This window comes from Nerophis ophidion, linkage group LG09, assembly GCF_033978795.1.
Source record: "Nerophis ophidion isolate RoL-2023_Sa linkage group LG09, RoL_Noph_v1.0, whole genome shotgun sequence".
Lineage (NCBI taxonomy): Eukaryota > Metazoa > Chordata > Actinopteri > Syngnathiformes > Syngnathidae > Nerophis > Nerophis ophidion.
In genome coordinates, this window is record NC_084619.1 from 69,035,682 (window position 1) to 69,059,468 (window position 23,787).

Consider the following 23,787-nt stretch of genomic DNA (forward strand, 5'->3'; position numbering starts at 1 on the left):
GACCAGATGCCCGAACCACCTCATCTGGCTCCTCTCGATGTGGAGGAGCAGCGGCTTTACTTTGAGTTCCTCTCACCCTATCTCTAAGGGAGAGCCCCGCCACCCGGCGGAGGAAACTCATTTGGGCCGCTTGTACCCGTGATCTTATCCTTTCGGTCATGACCCAAAGCTCATGACCAAGGTGAGGATGGGAACGTAGAACGACCGGTAAATTGAGAGTTTTGCCTTCCGGCTCAGCTCCTTCTTCACCACAACGGATCGGTACAACGTCCGCATTACTGAAGACGCCGCACCGATCCGCCTGTCGATCTCACGGTTCACTCTTCCCTCACTCATGAACAAGACTCCTAGGTAGGCGTGCCGTGATGACAATGCCATTAACGTCTTCTGAAACATGTCATCGCGTCCACTTTTATATCATTCTATCTGCGTGCCGGCTGCTCACTTGAAGTGTGCGGCTGCTCTTATCACACGTCATTGACTGCAAGGCATACTTGGTCAACAGCCGTACAGGTTACACTGAGGGTTGTGATATAAACAACTTTAACACTCTTACTAATATGCGCCACACTGCTAACCCACACCAAACACAAATGACAAACCCATTTTGGGAGAACTCCATGCATCCATTTTCTACCGCTTGTTCCCTTTTGGGGTCGTGGGGGGAGCCGGCGCCTATCTCAGCTACAATCGGGCGGAAGGCGGGGTACACCCTGGACAAGTCGCCACCTCATCGCAGGGCCAACACAGATAGACAGACAACATTCACACTCACATTCACACACTAGGGCCAATTTAGTGTTGCCAATCAACCTATCCCCAGGTGCATGTCTTTGGAAGTGGGTGGAAGCCGGAGTACCCGGAGGGAACCCACGCATTCACGGGGAGAACATCAAAACTCCACACAGAAAGATCCCGAGCCTGGATTTGAACCCAGGACTGCAGGACCTTCGTATTGTGAGGCAGACGCACTAACCCCTCTGCCACCGTGAAGCCTTTTGGGAGAACTCCGTTCTGTAAAACAATATAAACACAACAGAACAAATACCCAGAATCCCATGCATCCCTAACTCTTCCGGGCTACATTGTACACTCCCGCTACCACCAAACCCCGCCCTCCCCCCAACCTCCGCCCACCTCAACCAACGCACGTATAATGTGGCCCGGAAAAGTTAGGGATGCATGGGATTCTGGGTATTTGTTATTTTTTGTTTATGTTGTGTTACAGTGCGGGTGTGCTCCTGAAATGTGTTTGTCATTTTTGTTTGAGGTGGGCTTCAGTGTGGCGCATATTTGTACCAGTGTTAAAGTTGTTTATACGGCCACCCTCAGTGTGACCTGTATGGCTGCAAGGCGTTCACGTGTGTTGATAGAGGCCGCATATTACACGCAGATAGCATGTTTTTAGAAGACGATGAAGGCATTGACATCACCGCACGCTCTCAACATTGACGTAAGGGTGCAAATCGGAGAATGTTTGCCCCGGGAGAGGCACTAACATCCGGAAACCTTACGGAAAAAATCGAGGGGGTCTCGGCAAGTATGCAGCTGAGCCACATCAGAGTGATCAAAGAGCTGCATGCGGCTCCGGAGCCGCGGGTTGCCGACCCCGTTCTAAGGCGTCGCAGACGGCAAGGTTGTTTACGTTGACGGCGGTTGTGTGTACGAGCGCCGACAAGCCCCTTGAAGTCATCTTTATGCTATCCAAGCCATTAACGGCCTCGTTAGGAGTTAATTATCGCCCGCTTCATCATGCGCTTAGTGCGGCGGCACGTTGCGCCTTATTAGACGCAAGAAAAGCCACCAATAACCGACAGTTATTTCTCCAAAGTGCTTTGCATTCACAGCAGCTGGATGCTGTTGTGTGTTACAACCTAATTGTGTGTGTGTGTGTGTGTGTGTGTCACTGAATAATAATGCAAACATCAAGGTCACTCCTTATTTGCCTTTCTTTTTATGCACTTCTGCAGCACACTTGTGTCGATATCCCGCTCATGCTTTTTTGATGAAGTGCTGCTTTTATGAGTCGTGCCACACACTCATGTTGTTGATGGCTGCGCTGTAAAGTGTGCAGTAAAAAAAAATATCTTTATCTGCAGACTTGTGATGTGAGCCATCTTACGAAGCTGCTGTAAAACATCATTCAACATAGAGTAATAATAATAATAATACATTTTATTTATAAAGGGCAAACCTGCTTTACAGCAGGGGTCACCAACGCCCGTAAGGACCAGATGAGTCGCCCGCTGGCCTGTTCTAAAAATAGCTCAAAAAGCAGCACTTACCAGTGGGCTGCCTCTATTTTTTTTAATTATATTTATTTACTAGCAAGCTGGTCTCGCTTTGCTCGACATTTTTAATTCTAAGAGAGACAAAACTCAAATAGAATTTGAAAATCCAAGAAAATATTTTAAAGACTTGGTCTTCACTTGTTTAAATAAATTATTTTATTTTTTTACTTTGCTTCTTATAATTTTCAAAAAGACAATTTTAGAGAAAAAATAAAACCTTAAAAATGATTTTAGGATTTTTAAACACATATACCTTTTTACCTTTTGAATTCCTTCATCTTCTTTCCTGACAATTTAAATCAATGTTCAAGTATTTAGTTGTTTTTTTATTGTAAAGAATAATAAATACATTTTAATTTCATTCTTGATTTTAGCTTCTGTTTTTTCGACAAAGAATATTTTTGAAATATTTCTTCAAACTTATTATGATTTAAAATAAAATAAAAATATTCTGGCAAATCTAGAAAATCTGTAAATCAAATTTAAATCTTATTTCAAAGTATTTTGAATTTCTTTTAAAAAATTTGTTCTGGAAAATCTAGAAGAAATAATGATTTGTCTTTGTTAGAAATATAGCTTGGTCCAATTTGTTATATATTCTAACAAAATGCAGATTGGATTTAAAACATATCAAAATTCTAAAATTAATCTTAATCAGGAAAAATTACAAATTTTTTAATTTTTTCAAAAAGATTCAAATTAGCTAGTTTTTCTCTTCATTTATTTCGGTTAACGTTTGAATTTTAAAAAGTCGAAATTGAAGATAAACTATGTTTCAAATTTTAAGTTTAATTTTTTTTTGTGTTTTCTCCTCTTTTAAACCGTTCAATTAAGTGTTTTTTCCATCATTTATTCTCTACAAAAAAACCTTCTGTAAATGGAAAAAAAATGTACGACTGAATGACAGACAGAAATACCCATTTTTTTTAATTTATATAGATTTATTTATTAAAGGTAATTTGAGCAAATTGGCTATTTCTTGCTATTTTTTTTACTTTGCTTCTTATAACTTTCAGAAAGACAATTTTAGAGAAAAAATACAACATTAAAAATGATTCTAGGATTTTTAAACACATGTACCTTTTTACCTTTTAAATTCCTTCCTCTTCTTTCCTGATAATTTAAATCAGGGGTCGGGAACCTTTATGGCTGAGAGAGCCACGAAAGCCAAATATTTCAAAATGTATTTCCGTGAGATATTTTTTAACACTGAATACAACTAAATGCGTGCATTTTTAAGTAAGACCAACATTTTTAGAGTATAATAAGCCTCTTATTCTTTTTAATAACATTGTTATTCTGAAGCTAACCAATAATAAATCAAATGTCATGTCTCTTGATCATGTTTTTGTTTGGCCATGTGCTGTTTGTCCTTTGGACTCTTTAAGTTCCTGTTTTTTTCCACTCCCTTGTCTGGTTTCCTTGGTTACTCATTTTGTCCACCTGTCTCTGGTGGACAAAATGCCCGCTCACCTGCTTCCCGAGCACTAATCAGAGGCAGTATTTAAGCTCGTCTTTGCCAGTCAGTCGCCCTGTGCTGACTTTTGTCATGCCTTGCCATAGTTTCGTGCTTCATGCCATGCCAAGTAAGTTTTGTTTGATTTATGTTCTTAGTCTGTTTATGCGTTAGCTTTGTTCTTTAGCCCCAAGTTGTGCCTCTGCTGTGAGCGATTTTTGTTTGTAGATTTTTTTAGTTACAATTAAATCATGTTTTTACCTAAATGCCTTGTCCCGAGTAGTCCGTCTGCCTTCCTGGGAGAATGACCCCCCATCGTGACATAAAATACTTCTTACCATTAATGCGACTTCTTGAACAGGTGCGGTAGAAAACGGATGGATGGATATAAATGCATGAGAATGTTTTCTATTTTGCACGTTATTTTTAGCACTGTGATTACCAGCGAAATTATTCATAATTATCGTGTTAAGCAATGTCAGCTAAGATTTATCTGAGAGCCAGATGCAGTCATCAAAAGAGCCAGATCTGGCTCTAGAGCCATAGGTTCCCTACCCTTGATTTAAATCAATGTTAAAGTAATTTTGTTGTTTTTTATTGTAAAGAAAAAGAAATACATTTTAATTTAATTCTTCATTTTAGCTTCTGTTTTTTCGACGACGAATATTTGTGAAATATTTCTTCAAACTTATTATGATTTAAAATTCCCCAAAAATATTCTGGCAAATCTAAAAAAAATTGAGGGTTGACTTTTGTATTTTACATGAGTTATTATTTGTACAAACGTGGTGCAAAGTAATTCATGATTTGTTGAAAAATGTTAGTGGCTAGCTAGTTAAAATGGGATATTGTGATTTCACAAGAGATGGCCACTTGTCCAGGGTGTACGCCACCTTCCGCCCGATTGTAGCTGAGATAGGCGCCAGCGCCCCCGCGATCCTAAAAGGGAATAAGCGGTAGAAAATGGATGGATGGATTTTACAAGACTCTTGAAAGTGATCGTTTGAAAATGTTCAATTTGAAAAATGTGCACTTAGAGAAAATATACAAATAAAGTGTTGCATATTGATATTTATCTGTTTCTATATGTATTTATTGTGAGAAATCATTAAGATGATCAGTGTTTCCGCAAAGATAAATATCATTAATTATTAACAATAACATAGAGCTAAAGGTCAATTGAGCAAATTGGCTATTTCTGGCAATTTATTTAAGTGTGTATCAAACTGGTAGCCCTTCGCATTAATCAGTACCCAAGAAGTAGCTCTTGCTTTCAAAAAGGTTGGTGACCCCTGCACTACAGGGTAAAAAAACAAAAAAACTTGAGTCACATCAATATTAAACAGGAGGACATACAAACCCCAAAAGCAGTGAAGTTGTCACGTTGTGTAAATGGTAAATAAAAACGGAATACAATGATTTGCAAATCCTTTTCAACTTCTATCCAATTGAATAGACTGCAATGGCAAGATATTTAACATTCCAACTGGAAACGTTGTCGTGTTTTGCAAATATTAGCTCATTTGGCATTTGTTGCCTGCAACAAATTAAAAAAAAAGCTGGCACAAGTGGCAAAAAGCAGGGAGAAAGTTGAGGAATGCTCATCAAACATTTATTTGGAACATCCCACAGGTGAACATGCTAATTGGGAACAGGTGTGGGCCATTATCGGGTATAAAAGCAGCTTCCATGAAATGCTCACTCACTCACTCACTCACAAACAAGGACGGGGTTGAGGGTCAACACTTTATGAACAAATGCGTGAGCAAAATTTTGAACTGTTTAAGAGTAACATTTCTCAACGAGCTATTGCAAGGAATTTAGGGATTTCAACATCTACGCGCCGTAATATCATCAAAAGGTTCAGAGAATCCCTTAGGCGGTACTGCATCTAAAAGCGACATCAGTGAGATTGATGTCGTTTTTTGATACAGTGCCGTCTGAGGGATCGAAGGTCCATAATATCATCGCTTACGTGGAGTGATTTCTCCAGATTCTCTGAACCTTTTGATGATTTTACGGACCGTAGATGTTGAAATTCCTTGAAATAGCTCGTTGAGAAATGTTGTTCTAAAACTGTTCGACAATTTGCTTACAAATTGGTGACCCTCACCCCATCCTTGTTTGTGAATGACTTAGCATTTCCTGGAAGCTGCTTTTATACCCAATCATGGCACCCACCTGTTCCCAATTAGCCTGCACACCTGTGGGACGTTCCAAATCAATCAATCAATCAATGTTTATTTATATAGCCCCAAATCACAAATGTCTCAAAGGACTGCACAAATCATTACGACTACGACATCCTCGGAAAAACCCACAAAAGGGCAAGGAAAACTCACACCCAGTGGGCAGGGAGAATTCACATCCAGTGGGACGCCAGTGACAATGCTGACTATGAGAAACCTTGGAGAAGACCTCAGATGTGGGCACCCCCCCCCCTCTAGGGGACCGAAAGCAATGGATGTCGAGCGGGTCTAACATGATGCTGTGGAAGTTCAATCCATAGTGGCTCCAACACAGCCGCGAGAGTTCAGTTCAAAGCGGATCCAAGACAGCAGCGAGAGTCCCGTCACAGGAAACCATCTCAAGCGGAGGCGGATCAGCAGCGTAGAGATGTCCCCAACCGATACAGGCGAGCGGTCCATCCTGGGTCTCGACTCTGGACAGCCAGTACTTCATCCATGGTTATCGGACCGGACCCCCTCCACAAGGGAGGGGGGGACATAGGAGAAAGAAAAGAAGCGGCAGATCAACTAGTCTAAAAAGGAGGTCTATTTAAAGGCTAGAGTATACAGATGAGTTTTAAGGTGAGACTTAAATGCTTCTACTGAGGTAGCATCTCGAACTGTTACCGGGATGGCATTCCAGAGTACTGGAGCCCGAACGGAAAACTCTCTATAGCCCGCAGACTTTTTTGGGGCTCTAGGAATCACTAATAAGCCGGAGTCTTTTGAACGCAGATTTCTTGCCGGGACATATGGTACAATACAATCGGCAAGATAGGCTGGAGCTAGACCGTGTAGTATTTTATACGTAATTAGTAAATAAGTGTTTGATGAGCATTCCTCATTTTTATCAGTATATATTGCCACCTTTCCCAACTTCTTTGTCACGTCTTGCTGGCATCAGATTCTAAAGTTAATGATTATTTGCAAAAAAAAAAAAAAAAAAAAATGTTTATCAGTATGAACATCAAATATGTTGTCTTTGTAGCATATTCAACTGAATATGGGTTGAAAAGGATTTGCGAGTCATTGTATTCCGTTTATATTTACATCCAACAACATTTTCCAACTCATATGGAAACGGGGTTTGTATTTCCAGGCTTTCCAGGGCCAAATTAAATGAAGTGGAGGGCCACATCTGGCCCTTGACTTTGACACATGTGTTGCGATGCTCTGCAGTTAATTATACGTATGAGCAGAGGTGGGTAGTAACGCTCTACATTTACGCCGTTACATCTACTTGAGTAATTTTTGGGATCAATTGTACTTCTAAGAATAGTTTTTATGCAACATACTTTTACTTTTACTTGAGTATATTTATAGAGAAGAAACGCTACTTTTACTCCGCTCCATTTATCTACAATTAGCTCGCTACTCGCTACTTTTATTTTTTTATCGATCTGTTAATGCACGCTTTGTTTGTTTTGATTTTGTCAGACACGCATTCTAAGTAGAATCTGCGCATGCCTGCGTTTCACCAATCAAATGCAGTCACTGGTGACGTTGGACCAATCAAACAAAACCAGGCGGTCACGTGACCGTCACACGTCGAATCCGACCTAAAAAGTTGAAAAACTTATTGGGATGTTACCATTTAGTGGTCAATTGTACGGAATATGTACTGTACTGTGCAATCTACTAATAAAAGTTTCAATCAATCAATCAATCAAAAAAGTAAAAGAAAAAAGACACTTTTTACTTCAACCGTACTTCCCGTCAAAAGCCTACAGACTGATCGCACAGTTCCTGTCTTCACAATAAAAGTGCCGCTCCATCGCGCCTGCGGTTAGTGCGCTAACAAAATAAGAGTCTCCGAAAGCCAGAGCATACAAGCTAGATAACTACGGAGTTTGCCGCCAATGTATTTATTGTAAAGTGTATAAAAACGAATAAGGAAGATGCCAAAAACCAACGACATTCATGTGGTATCAGACAGAAAAGAGGAACTTTTTTTCTCCTCCATTTGAAAATGTGGACATTATCAGCACTGTCTGATTCCAGTCAATGCAAGTCATCAGAATCAGGTAATACACCAACTTATTTTCTTGTCTTCATGAAAGATAGGAATCTATATGTTAAACATGCATGTATATTCATTAAAACACCTTTAACATGTCAACAAAAACAGCAAAATAAATAACTATAAATTTTATATATATATATATATATATATATACATATATATAGGTAGATCACCTCGACTTGGTCATTTATTAAGTAATTGATTAACGTTGAAAAACATATTGGGGTGTTACCATTTAGTGGTCAATTGTACGGAATATGTACTGTACTGTGCAATCTACTAATACAAGTTTCAATCAATCAATCAATCAATCAATCAATCAATCGATGAATGCCTACTGAGCCTATGGTGCTGTTGAGTTATTGTGGCTCAATTTGCCTTAAAAAAAATGTTTCATGATTTATTATTTAATATATATTATTGTTTTAGTTGCTTAAGAGATATTCCTAGGTATGAATTTGCTCATTGCTATTTTTATGTTTTTGTGCATTATTTGTTGCCGTATTGATTAAACAAACAGGTTACTCATCAGTTACTCAGTACTTGAGTAGTTTTTTCACAACATACTTTTTACTTTTACTCAAGTAAATATTTGGGTGACTACTCCCTACTTTTACTTGAGTAATAAATCTCTAAAGTAACTGTACTCTTACTTGAGTACAATTTCTGGCTACTCTACCCACCTCTGCGTATGAGTCTACGTGTCAGAGTTGTGTGGTCGGTGAGAAAGCGAGTACTTTGTAGTTGTTAAGGCTGCAGACTTGGGACACACCTGCTGTAGAAGATACATCATTATGTAGCAGACATCACTGAGACCTGCAGAAGGTGTGATTAACCTCGCCTCCAGCAGCCAAGAAGCCACTAAATAAATAATATTTCATAATCCTGCCCAAATCCTCTCATCACCATGACAACAGGCTGCAAGGACAAGGCAGTCATGATTGATGGACACTTTCTTTTATTTGATGTGTCCCTTTTTGTGTTCCCACGTATGACTCCATTGTTTATGATCACACTTATTTGTTTTGGAGAGGAATTTAATGGCGTGTTTGAGGTGATGAAGGACCTCTTGCTGGGGGAACACTGGACTTAAAGGCCTACTGAAAGCCACTACTAGCCACCACGCAGTCTGATAGTTCATATATGAATGATGAAATATTAACATTGCAACACATGCCAATACGGCCTTTTTAGTTGACTAAATTGCAATTTTTTAATTTCCCGTGAGGTATCAATCAATCAATCAATGGTTACTTATATAGCCCTAAATCACTAGTGTCTCAAAGGGCTGCACAAACCACTACGACATCCTCGGTAGGCCCACATAAGGGCAAGGAAAACTCACACCCAGTGGGACGTCGGTGACAATGATGACTATGAGAACCTTGGAGAGGAGGAAAGCAATGGATGTCGAGCGGGTCTAACATGATACTGTGAAAGTTCAATCCATAATGGATCCAACACAGTCGCGAGAGTCCAGTCCAAAGCGGATCCAACACAGCAGCGGGAGTCCCGTTCACAGCGGAGCCAGCAGGAAACCATCCCAAGCGGAGGCGGATCAGCAGCGCAGAGCTGTCCCCAGCCGATACACAGGCAAGCAGTACATGGCCACCGGACCGGACCGGACCCCCTCCACAAAGGAGAGTGGGACATAGAAGAAAAATAAAAGAAACGGCAGATCAACTGGTCTAAAAAGGGAGTCTATTTAAAGGCTAGAGTATACAAATGAGTTTTAAGGTGAGACTTAAATGCTTCTACTGAGGTGGCATCTCGAACTGTTACCGGGAGGGCATTCCAGAGTACTGGAGCCCGAAATGAAAAAGCTCTATAGCCCGCAGACTTTTTTTGGGCTTTGGGAATCACTAATAAGCCGGAGTCCTTTGAAGGCAGATTTCTTGCCGGGACATATGGTACAATACAATCGGCAAGATAGGATGGAGCTAGACCGTGTAGTATTTTATACGTAAGTAGTAAAACCTTAAAGTCACATCTTAAGTGCACAGGAAGCCAGTGCAGGTGAGCCAGTACAGGTATATATGTATGTATATATGTATATTAGGTATATACAGTATAGGCGTAATGTGATCAAACTTTCTTGTTCTTGTCAAAAGTCTAGCAGCCGCATTTTGTACCAACTGTAATCTTTTATTGCTAGACATGGGGAGACCCGAAAATAATACGTTACAGAAGTCGAGACGAGACGTAACAAACGCATGGATAATGATCTCAGCGTCTTTAGTGGACAGAATGGAGCGAATTTTAGCGATATTACGGAGATGAAAGAAGGCCGTTTTAGTATCCTGTTGAAAACGTCGCAGCATGACGACGCGTGCGTTTGACGTCTCGGGTTGTAGCGGACAATATTTTCCAGCCCGATCCAAGCTATAAGCAGTCTGCTTTAATCGCATAATTCCACAGTATTCTGGACATCTGTGTTGCTGAATCTTTTGCAATGTGTTCAATGAATAATGGAGAAGTCAAAGTAGAAAGATGGAGGTGGGAAGCTTTTAGCCTTTAGCCACACAAACACACGGTGATTCCTTGTTTAATATTCCCGAAGTTGAAGCTTTACTATTGATCAGAGCGGTCAAGCGAACGTGGATCCCGACTACATGTCAACCGGCAGTTTTCGGTGAGAAAATTGTGGTAATAAGTCGCCTCTTACCGGAGACATCAGCGGAGCTTTGTGACTTGAGGCGGCATAGCTCGCTTGGTAGAGTGGCCGTGCCAGCAACTTGAGGGTTGCAGGTTCGATTCCCGCTTGTGCCATCCTAGTTACTGTCGTTGTGTCCTTGGGCAAGACACTTTACTCACCTGCTCCCAGTGCCACCCACACTGGTTTAAATGTAAGTTAGATATAGGGTGTCACTATGTAAAGCACGTTGAGTTACTTGAGAAAAAGCGCTATATAAATATAATTCACTTCACAATTCACTTCACTTCCCTCAGAGACTCTGGCGTCAGCACACCCGTGGCCACACTCCTCCGACTTTCAGGTACTATTTAATCTCACTAAAACACTAGCAACACAATAGGCAGATAAGGGATTTTCCAGAATTATTCTAGTAAATGTGTCTAATAACATCTAAATCGCTCCCACTGCAATCGCCTTTTTTTTTTTTTTTTTCCCTAGTCCTTCACTCTAAATTTCCTCATCCACGAATCTTTCATCCTCGCTCAATTAATGGGGAAATTGTTGCTTTCTTGGTCCGAATAGCTCTAGCTGCTGGTGGCCATGATTGTAAACAATGCGAGGATGTGAGGAGCTCCACAACCCGTGACGTCACGCGCACATCGTCTGCTACTTCCGGCACAGGCAAGGCTTTTTTATTAAAGTTGCAAACTTTATCGTGGATGTTCTCTACTAAATCCTTTCAGCAAAAATATGGCAATATGGCAAAATGATCAAGTATGACACATAGAATGGACCTGCTATCCCCGTTTAAATAAGAAAATCTCATTTCAGTAGGCCTTTAAAGAGGGCAGGAATTCCATCAATTACACAAAACTGTTTGTTGGCCGTAACCACAACAGAAATATAGTTTTTAAAAAAAACTTCTATCTGGCAAAACTGGTCATTGTCTGCCGTACAAACCAGGTTTAAACCAACTCTTTGTCATCTGACATATGGACAGCAGCCGTTCTCTCTCTCTTGCTCCAACTCACGCAGTCAAGGCACTTCGCCGCTGACGCATTTATGGCCACACAAAAAGTCGGATAACTCCAACACCACACAAAGTGTCAATTCCAGATCGTTACACTGTGACTCCCCAAACAGACGTGCTTATTTTACTCTCATTTACTAAGAATGTAAATTTGTTTTATGAAAATTAATCATGGAACACTGTCACTAGACTAGAGAAATGCTAAAAAAATATATATATTAAGTGGAACTAAACTTAATCTGGGCAGCACGGTGGAAGAGGGGTTAGTGCGTCTGCCTCACAATACGAAGGTCCTGAGTAGTCCTGGGTTCGATCCCAGGCTCGGGATCTTTCTGTGTGGAGTTTGCATGTTCTCCCCGTGACTGCATGGGTTCCCTCCGGGTACTCCGGCTTCCTCCCACCTCCAAAGACATGCTTCTGGGGATAGGCCCCTCCCACCTCCATAGACATGCACCTGGGGATAGGCCCCTCCCACCTCCAAAGACATGCACCTGGGGATAGGCCCCTCCCACCTCCAAAGACATGCACCTGAAGATAGGTCCCTCCCACCTCCAAAGACATGCACCCGGGGATAGGCCCCTCCCACCTCCAAAGACATGCACCTGAAGATAGGTCCCTCCCACCTCCAAAGACATGCACCTGGAGATAGGTCCCTCCCACCTCCAAAGACATGCACCTGGGGATAGGCCCCTCCCACCTCCAAAGACATGCACCTGAAGATAGGCCCCTCCCACCTCCAAAGACATGCACCTGAAGATAGGTCCCTCCCACCTCCAAAGACATGCACGGGGGGATAGGCCCCCTCCCACCTCCAAAGAGATGCACCTGGGGATAGGCCCCTCCCACCTCCAAAGACATGCTTCTGGGGATAGGCCCCTCCCACCTCCAAAAACATGCACCTGGGGATAGGCCCCTCCCACCTCCAAAGACATGCACCTGGGGATATGCCCCTCCCACCTCCAAAGACACCTGGGGATAGGCCCCTCCCTCCTCCAAAAACATGCACCTGGGGATAGGTTGATTGGCAACACTAAATGGTCCCTAGTGTGTGAATGTTGTCTATCTATCTGTGTTGGCCCTGCGATGATGTGGCGACTTGTCCAAGGTGTAAACCACCTTCCGCCCGATTGTAGCTGAGATAGGCACCAGCGCCCCCAAAGGGAATAAGCGGTTTTAAATGGATGGATGGACAAATGTGATCTCTGAAAGGGGTACAAATTATTTCCAAAGCCGGACCCCCACTTTAGACCTAAAATACTACACCACACAGCTCATGAAAAACAAGTTTGTGTTTGTTATATTTATTAAAGTGGGCCAAATCACTTATGTTAGAAAAAATTTAATGGAAATTGACTGCTCAAAATAAAAAATGTAACTTGTTTTTAAGTCAGCTTTGGGACGGGTGTGGTGCTGGGGTGACCAAAGTGTGCACGTCTGATGTTGCTCACGTGTGCTCAGGGAGTTTTTGCGTTTGCTCACAGACACGAACAATTACAGGGAACATTGGATGGATGTACTTATTATTAATGTTGTAAATACACATCTTTATATATGTAGAAAGGGCGGCCCTAAAGAGGAAGGCTTTTTTTCTCAGGTCTCAAAAGGTAACGGGTATAAGTGTGTGTGTGTGTGTGAATGTGTGTGTGAGTCCGAGCAGGGAAACTCTTCCTGCTTGATCTCATGAATAATTCAGGTTTTGCTACCTCCTCACAGGTATCAGGCCTCAGATAATGAACGGGCCCATGCACCCGCGCCCCCTGGTGGCGCTGCTGGATGGGCGCGACTGCACGGTGGAGATGCCCATCCTCAAGGACCTGGCAACCGTGGCTTTCTGCGACGCTCAGTCCACACAGGAAATACACGAGAAGGTACCAGTTTTTCGTTTTTTTTTTTTTTTTTTTTAATATATCAGAGCTTGGCTTATTTTTACACTTTCATAAGAACTTTTAATGAAGGCTTTTTTTTTATCACTTGTTTGACCCTGGAGTCAAAGCACAAGAGGAGCTTTAAAGTCCTCGGATTAAGCGTCCAGCTCCCCTCTGGCGACAATGAATTATTTATTTTTTTTCCTAAAAGTCATATGGAAATTCCTGGCGATGCTAATCCACTGTGGTGAAGTTAATTCTGTTAGCGGGTTGTGACTTTAAGCCGTTTTTTTTTTCTTGCCTATGCATCAAGGCTGAAGCTGTTTGATACACTCTTACTCAGGGTTTTACCAACCTTTTTGAAAGCAAAAGCTACTTCTTGGGTACTGATTAATGCGAAGGGCTACCAGTTTGATACACACTTAAATAAATTGCCAGAAATAGCCCATTTGCTCAATTTACCTTTTAATAAATAAATCTATATATATATAAAAAATGGGTATTTCTGTCTGTCATTCCGCCGTACATTTTTTTTCCTTTTACGGAAGGTTTTTAGTAGAGAATAAATGATGAAAAAAACACTTAATTGAACGGTTTAAAAGAGGAGAAAACACAAAAAAAATGAAAATCAAATTTGAAACATAGTTTATCTTCAATTTCAACTCTTTAAAATTCAAAATTCAACTGAAAAAAATTGTCCAGGGTGTACGCCGCCTTCCGCCCGATTGTAGCTGAGATAGGCGCCAGCGCCCCCCGCGACCCCGAAAGCGAATAAGCGGTAGAAAATGGATGGATGGATGGATGGATGGAAAATGAAGAGAAAAACTAGCTAATTTGAATCTTTTTGAAAAAATAATTCATGGAACATTTTTAGTCATTTTTCTTAATTAAAATACATTTTAAAATTTGGACATGTTTCAAATAGGTTAAAATCCAATCTGCACTTTGTTAGAATATATAACAACTTGGACCAAGCTATATTTCTAACAAAGACAAATCATTATTTCTTCTAGATTTTCCAGAACAAAAATTTTACAAGAAATTCAAAAGACTTTGAAATACGATTTGAATTTGATTGTACAGATTTTCTAGATTTGCCAGAATATTTTTTTTAGAATTTTAATCATAATAAGTTTGAAGAAATATTTCACAAATATTCTTTGTCCAAAAAACAGAAGCTAAAATGAAGAATTAAATTAAAATGTATTTATTATTCCTTACAATAAAAATAAAAAAAAATACTTGAACATTGATTTAAATTGTCAGGAAAGAAGAGGAAGGAATTTAAAAGGTAAAAAGGTATATGTGTTTAAAAATCCTAAAATCATTTTTAAGGTTGTATTTTTTCTCTAAAATTGTCTTTCTGAAAGTTATAAGAAGCAAAGTAATAAAATAAATGAATTTATTTAAACAAGTGAAGACCAAGTCTTTAAAATATTTTCTTGGATTTTCAAATTCTATTTGAGTTTTGTCTCTCTTCGAATTAAAAATGTCCAGCAAAGCGAGACCAGCTTACTAATAAATACATAAAATTAAAAAATAGAGGCAGCTCACTGGTAAGTGCTGCTTTTTGAGCTATTTTTAGAACAGGCCAGCGGCCGACTCATCTGGTCCTTGCGGGCGACCTGGTGCCCGCGGGCACCGCGTTGGTGACCCCTACTCTTACTTATACTGTAATATCCATTGAAAAATGTCTCATGTTTGCCCACCTGCTTGTTGCTAGGCAGGATTCGTGAGGCAGACTTAATTAAAATGCAGTAAGAAGGACTGGGAGTTCATTCCTTCACTTGGATATCACAGGGCTCTGTATTTATTATAAAAAGCATGTAACAAATACATATGTTGGATAAACAGCATTAACGATAACGGCGGTAAAACTTCGGATCAAAAACGATCGTAAAACCGCGATTCATAAAAACTCGCAGACTGACTCGGGCAGGGGTGTCCAAACTTTTTCCACTGAGGGCCGCACACTGAAAAATCAGAGCAAGCGGGGGCCATTTTCATGATTAAAAAAAAAATAAAAATACAATATATGTATGAAAAATATACATTTAGGCCTCCACTCAGTTATGATCTCAAGGACCCCAATGGGTTTTTGGTCAAAAAATTTTTTTTAAATGTGTCATTTTTCAGTATTATAATTTTTATTATTATGCAAGTTTTAAATCTGTAGATCAACATTAGAAAAAAAAAAAATGGAAAAAATGCAATATTTTCACTCAATAACTTTTTAGGTGGAATATTTGAGATTATATAATAATTGGAGCCTTAATGTTGGATTTTGATTCATTATTATTTTTTGAGCAATGACACCTAAAAACAAATCACACTAAAATAATTGGGAATCCTAAAGTGTTGAAAAATTAATTATACCTTTTTCTTTTACTGTTTACTTTTAGCACAAAAAAGATCAACTTCAGATCTATTCGTCAATTTTAAGTTTTATTGTTGTTTATGTTTTGTTTGTTTGTTTGTTTTAGGCCCTTCTTTTAAAAACAACTCAGTTTTTTATATGGCAAAACACAAAATATGCTACATTTTCCCCCAAAAAATATCCATCCATCCATTCATTTTCTACCGCTTATTCCCTTTCGGGGTCGCGGGGGGCGCTGGCGCCTATCTCAGCTACAATCAGGCGGAAGGCGGGGTACACCCTGGACAAGTCGCCACCTCATCGCAGGGCCAACACAAATAGACAGACAACATTCACACTCACAAGTGGAATATTTAATGTGACTTAATCGAAGCTTTGAATAAGTCAATAATTCAAAACGTCAATGATTTTGATTCATTATTATTTTTTAAAGAAAGAGACAGCCTGCATGGCATCTTTGTGTTACTAGAGTGAGCATTGCAACAATTTCTTGTTACATTTCACCCGTTTGCTCTTTTATACCACTTTTCATGTTTTAAAATGTTGTGGGGCCGTTAAAAAATGGCCCCCGGGCCGCACTTTGGACGCCCCCTGTACTAGCGCTTTGATTGATTGATACTTTTATTAGTAGATTCCACAGTACAGTACATATTCCGTACAATTGACCACTAAATGCTAACACCCCAATAAGTTTTTCAACTTGTTTAAGTCGGGGTTCACGTTAATAATTCATGATATATACATATCTACATACATATTTATTTTATTTTTTTAATTTTGGCCAAAACGCTAACATGAAAACAAGATACATGAACGTTTTTCCCCATTAAAAAGACATTCCGCGACTAGTGTGGTACGGTATACCAGTACTAGTATAGTACCACGATACCAATGAATCATAGTCGGTACTATACCGTCCCTAAAAAGTACCTATTTGCAGCCATAAATTAACCGCACCGATTTATAAGAGGCATGGTTTGAAGCGTTGGAAAAAAGTAGCGACTTATGGTCTGTAAAATCCGTAGTTATTTTTTCAAAATAAAACTTGGTTAAAATATTTCACATAAAGCGTGTGTGGGTCAGGTGCTGAACGAGGCGGTGGGAGCCATGATGTATCACACCATCACCCTGACCAGGGAGGACCTGGAGAAATTCAAGGCGCTACGCATCGTCATCCGTATCGGCAGCGGCTACGACAACATCGACATCAAGGCGGCCGGCGAGCTGGGTGAGACGCACGCTCGTTTTGTTACGTCTAAATACTGCAATGCTAGCAAGTGTGCGTTACTTAGCAAAGTACTGTTTTGTAGTATATAATAACACACTACACTGTGTGCATGTTCAATGCAATAGTAAAGTATTTAAACATAATGTGTAGTATATAATAACACACTACACTGTGTGCATGTTTAATACAATACTAAAGTATTTAAACATAATGTGTAGTATATAATAACACACTACACTGTGTGCATGTTCAATACAATAGTAAAGTATTTAAACATGATGTTGTGTAGTATATAATAACACACTACACTGTGTGCATGTTCAATACAATAGTAAAGTATTTAAACATGATGTTGTGTAGTATATAATAACACACTACACTGTGCATGTTTAATACAATAGTAAAGTATTTAAACATGATGTTGTGTAGTATATAATAACACACTACGCTGTGTGTGTGTTAGTCAATACAATAGTAAAGTATTTAAACAATGTTGTGTAGTATATAATAACACACTACACTGTGTGCGTTAGTCAATACAATAGTAAAGTATTTAAACATGATGTGTAGTATATAATAACACACTACACTGTGGTGCGTGTTAGTCAATACAATAGTAAAGTATTTAAACATAATGTTGTGTAGTATATAATAACACTACATTGTGTGCATGTTTAATGCAATAGTAAAGTATTTAAACATGATGTTGTGTAGTATATAATAACACACTACACTGTGTGCATGTTAGTCAATACAATAGTAAAGTATTTAAACAATGTTGTGTAGTATATAATAACACACTACACTGTGTGCGTGTTAGCCAATGCAATAGTAAAGTATTTAAACGTGTTGTATATAATAACACACTACACTGTGTGCATGTTAATCAATACAATAGTAAAGTATTTAAACATGATGTTGTGTAGTATATAATAACACACTACACTGTGTGCATGTTTAATACAATAGTAAAGTATTTCAACAATGTTGTGTAGTATATAATACCACACTACACTGTGTGCATGTTTAATACAATAGTAAAGTATTTAAACAATATTGTGTAGTATATAATAACACACTACACTGTGTGCATGTTTAATACAATAGTAAAGTATTTAAACATAATGTTGTGTAGTATATAATAACACACTACACTGTGGTGCATATTATTCAACACAATAGTCAAGTATTTAGAGGTAATGTATATTATAGTGTATAATATTCAACACAATAGTCAAGTATTTAGAGGTAATGTATATTATAGTGTATATTATTCAACACAATAGTCAAGTATTTCAAGGTAATGTATATTATAGTGTATAATATTCAACACAATAGTCAAGTATTTAGAGGTAATGTATATTATAGTGTATATTATTCAACACAATAGTCAAGTATTTAGACTAGGTAGTGTATATTATAATGTATATTATTCAACACAATAGTCAGGTATGTAGAGGTAATGTATATTATTGTGTATATTAGTCTAGACAATAGTCAAGTATTTAGACTAGGTAGTGTATATTATAATGTATATTATTCAACACAATAGTCAGGTGTTTAAAGGTAATGTATATTATAATGTATATTACTCAACACAATAGACTGGTATGTACAGGTAGTGTATATTATTCAACGCAATAGTCAAGTATTTAGACTAGGTAGTGTATATTATAATGTATATTATTCAACAGAATAGTCATGTGTGTATAATTGAGTAGAAGTGTTGTGTTCCTGTGCAGGCATCGCAGTGTGCAACATTCCATCAGCAGCAGTGGAGGAGACAGCAGACTCCACCTTGTGTCACATCCTCAACCTGTACAGGAGGAACACCTGGCTCTACCAGGCTCTGAGGGAGGGAACCAGGGTCCAGAGTGTGGAGCAGATCAGGGAGGTGGCCTCTGGGGCTGCCAGGATCCGAGGGGAGACGCTCGGCCTCATCGGATTTGGTGACTTACTACTACCAATACTAGTATTACCACTACTACTACTACTGATACGACTACTTGTACTACCGGTACTACTACTACTACTACTACCACTACTGCTACCACTACTACTACCACCACTACTACTTGTATTACCACCACTACTACTACTACTGATGATACGACTACCACTACTACTTGTACTACCACTGCTACTGCTACTACTGCTACCACTGCTACTACCACTACTACTACCACTACTACTTGTACTACCACTACCACTACTACTACTACTACTCGTACTACTACTACTACTACTACTATGACTCCTACTACTACTACTACTACTACTAATACTGTGATTACTACTACTACTACTATGACTACTACTACTACTACTACTACTGTGATTACTACTACTACTATGACTCCTACTACTACTACTACTACTACTACTACTACTACTACTACTGTGATTACTACTATGACTCCTACTACTACTGTGATTACTACTACTACTATGACTCCTACTACTACTATACTACTACTACTGTGATTACTACTACTACTATGACTCCTACTACTACTACTGTGATTACTACTACTACTATGACTCCTACTACTACTACTACTACTACTACTACTGTGATTACTACTATGACTCCTACTACTACTGTGATTACTACTACTACTATGACTCCTACTACTACTATACTACTACTACTGTGATTACTACTACTACTATGACTCCTACTACTACTACTGCTGCTACTACTACTGCTACTATGATGACGACAATTACTACTACTACTACTACTACTGATGATACGACTACCACTACTACTTGTACTGCTACTACTGCTACCACTGCTACTACCACCACTACTACTACCACTACTACTTGTACTACCACTACCACTACTACTACTACTACTATGACTCCTACTACTACTACTACTACTGTGATTACTACTACTACTATGACTCCTACTACTACTACTATGACTCCTACTACTACTACTACTACTACTACTACTGTGATTACTACTACTACTATGACTCCTACTACTACTACTACTGCTACTACTGCTACTATGATGACGACAATGACTACTACTACTGTATGACTACTACTACTGTATGACTACTACTACTACTACTATGACTCCTACTACTACTACTGCTACTACTACTACTACTATGACTCCTACTACTACTACTGATACGACTACCACTACTACTTGTACTACCACTACCACTACTACTGCTACTACTGTGATTACTACTACTACTACTATGACTCCTACTACTACTACTAATACTACTGCTACTACTACTACTATGATGACAACAATGACTACTATTGTATGACTCGTACTACTACTACTACTGTATGACTACTAATACTACTACTCCTCCTCTACTATGACTCCTCCTACTACTACTACTACTGTATGACGAATACTACTACTACTACTATGACTCCTACTACTACTACTACTACTACTATGACTCCTCCTACTACTACTACTACTATGACTCCTCCTACTACTACTACTACTATGACTCCTCCTACTACTACTACTACTATGACTCCTCCTACTACTACTACTACTATGACTCCTCCTACTACTACTACTACTATGACTCCTCCTACTACTACTACTACTATGACTCCTCCTACTACTACTACTATGACTCCTACTACTACTACTACTACTATGACTCCTCCTACTACTACTACTACTATGACTCCTACTACTACTACTACTACTACTACTATGACTCCTACTACTACTACTACTACTATGACTCCTACTACTACTACTGATACGACTACCACTACTACTTGTACTACAACTACTACTCCTACTACTATTATTACCACTACTTCTACTACCACTACTACGTGTACTACCACTACCACTACTACTACTTGTACTACTACTACTACTACTACTACTACTACTATGACTACTACTACTACTACTATGACTCCTACTACTACAACTACTGCTACTACTACTACTACTATGATGATGACGACTACTACTACTACTACTACTACTGCTACTACTATGATGATGATGATGACGACGACTACTACTACTACTACTGTATGACTCCTACTACTACTATGACTACTACTACTACTACTACTACTACTATGACTCCTACTACTACTGCTAATACTACTACTACTATGACGACGACAACTACTACTAGTACTACTACTTTTACTTGTACTTGTGCTACGACTACTACTACTACTTGTACTTTTAGTTGTATTTGTACTACAACAACTACTCAAACCCGACTACAGAAAAACATTTGAGGGGGGGAAAAATACATTTTTGGTAAGGGGGCCCTTGCCAAAAATGCATTCCCGCCACATGATCTTCTTAAATCTGCACTGCTGGGTCTTCGTCTGTCCACAACTGATTATATTCCTGCTTATTAGTCTTATTTTTTGTTTGCAATGATCTTTTTCCTGTCCCAAAAATGAAAGAGTCGGCCATTTCTCTGATATTGATGAGCTAGTAAAGGACTGTTATTGATCTGATGTTGGTGTGCTTGTTTAAAAGCCACATACAATATTCATTATTATTTGCTCATGCACATAATAAATATGATTAGTGTCTGGATGTGTTGATGAAATATATTTTATGTATTGTTGGCTGCCAGAAAGGGATTCAAAGTAATATATTGATATTGACGCATCTCATCTCTTAATCTCGTTATATGCAAATATAACGACAATAAAGTCCATTCTGTTCTAAATCAAATCAATGAAAATATTATTTTGAATCACTTTGGCAACCATAAATTGTGGTTTGGGGTAGATTTGAGCTTTTTGAAGGCACGTAAAGAGTTCAGTATGTACTTTATGTGTAACTCTCTTATGGGTAATCTAACAATGTATCAATATCAAAATATTACTTTGAAACACTTTTTGGCAGCCAACAATACATACAGTATATTTTTTCAACACAGCCAAAAACTAATCATATTTATTGTGTGCATTAACAGAGAACAATGAATATTTTATGTAGCTTTTAAACAAGAGGTTTAAGCACATCAACAACAGATCAATAACGGTCCTTTACATCCATCCATCCATTTTCTACAGCTTGTCCCTTATGGGGTTGCAGGGAGTACTGGAGCCTAATCTGTCATTTTTTAAAGAAAAGTATTCATCCATCATTTTTTTTCTAATTAAAAAAAAATATTTTGTAAAAAAAAATTCTGAAAAATTGTTTAATATAATTATATATTTGTTTAAATCTAAAAAATAACATACAATATAATATATATTCAGCATATTATACAAAACACAAAAACAAATACATCTAATTTTTCTCAAATGTGGGATAAATAAAAGTCTATCCTATCTTATAAAAAAAACAAGATGTTCACTCTTCTTTTTGATTTGGATAAAAACAGAAATAGTATTATTTAATTTTTTTTGACTAAAATAAAAATGTTATATTTGTTCAAATAAATTGTATTTAATTATGAATAAATCAATTGTCATTTTTTTTTAGAAAAGTATTATCCATCAATTTTTTTCTAATTAAAAAAAAAGTATTTTGGAAAAAAAAAGTTAAATGTAAATATAGATTTGTTTAAATCTAAAGAATAATATACATTATATATTCAACATATTATACAAAACATAAAAATAAATACATTTAGTTTTTGGAGAGGGTTTTGTACAACCACATCATTTCTCAGTTGTGGGATGATTAAAATGATATCCTATCTTATAAAAAAAAACATGATGTTCACTCTTTTTTTTTTTGATTTGGATAAAAACAAATAGTATTTATTTTTATTTTTTTTTGACTAAAATAAAAAATTGTTATATTCATGTAAATAAATTGTATTTAATTATGAATAAATCAATTGTCATTTTTTTTTAGAAAAGTATTATCCATCAGTTTTTTTCTAATTAAAAAAAAGTATTTTGGAAAAAAAAAAGTTAAATGTAAATATAGATTTGTTTAAATCTAAAGAATAATATACATTATATATTCAACATATTATACAAAACATAAAAATAAATACATTTAGTTTTTGGAGAGGGTTTTGTACAACCACATCATTTCTCAGTTGTGGGATGATTAAAATGATATCCTATCTTATAAAAAAAACATGATGTTCACTCTTTTTTTTTTTGATTTGGATAAAAACAGAAATAGTATTTATTTATTTATTTTTTTGACTAAAATAAAAAATTGTTATATTCATGTAAATAAATTGTATTTAATTATGAATAAATAAATTGTCATTTTTTAAAGAAAAGTATTCATCAGTTTTTTTCAAATTTTTAAAATTTGTAAATATGTAAATATATATTTGTTTAAATCTAAAAAATAATATAAAAAATATTCAAAATATTATACAAAACACAAAAGTAAATACATTTAGTTTTTTGAGAGGGTTTTGTACAACCACGTAATTTTTCAATTGTGGGATAAATAAAAGTCTCTTCTATCTTATAAAAAAAACATGATGTTCACACTTTTTTTTTTTTATTTGGATAAAACGGAAATAGTATTTATTTTTTTGGACTAAAATAAAAAAAAAATATTTAAATAAATTGTATTTAATTATGAATAACTACATTGTCATTTTTTTAAAGAAATGTATTCATCCGTCAGTTTTTTTCAGATTAAAATATGTATATATGCTAATTTAAATCTAAAAAATAAGATACAATATA

The 23,787-nt window shown here is 37.6% G+C and overlaps 1 protein-coding gene across 3 annotated transcripts in view; it reads left to right on the top strand.

The window, feature by feature from the left end:
* LOC133559676 (C-terminal-binding protein 2-like) overlaps nt 1-23,787 on the top strand; it is a 127,337-nt gene that overhangs the window by 89,554 nt on the left and 13,996 nt on the right. For all 3 annotated transcript variants that reach the window (XM_061911666.1, XM_061911665.1, XM_061911667.1), the window contains 3 exons: nt 13,377-13,531; nt 16,989-17,133; nt 18,876-19,082. In XM_061911666.1, coding sequence (XP_061767650.1) covers nt 13,377-13,531; nt 16,989-17,133; nt 18,876-19,082 — 507 coding nt within the window. The remainder of the gene's footprint in view (nt 1-13,376; nt 13,532-16,988; nt 17,134-18,875; nt 19,083-23,787) is intronic.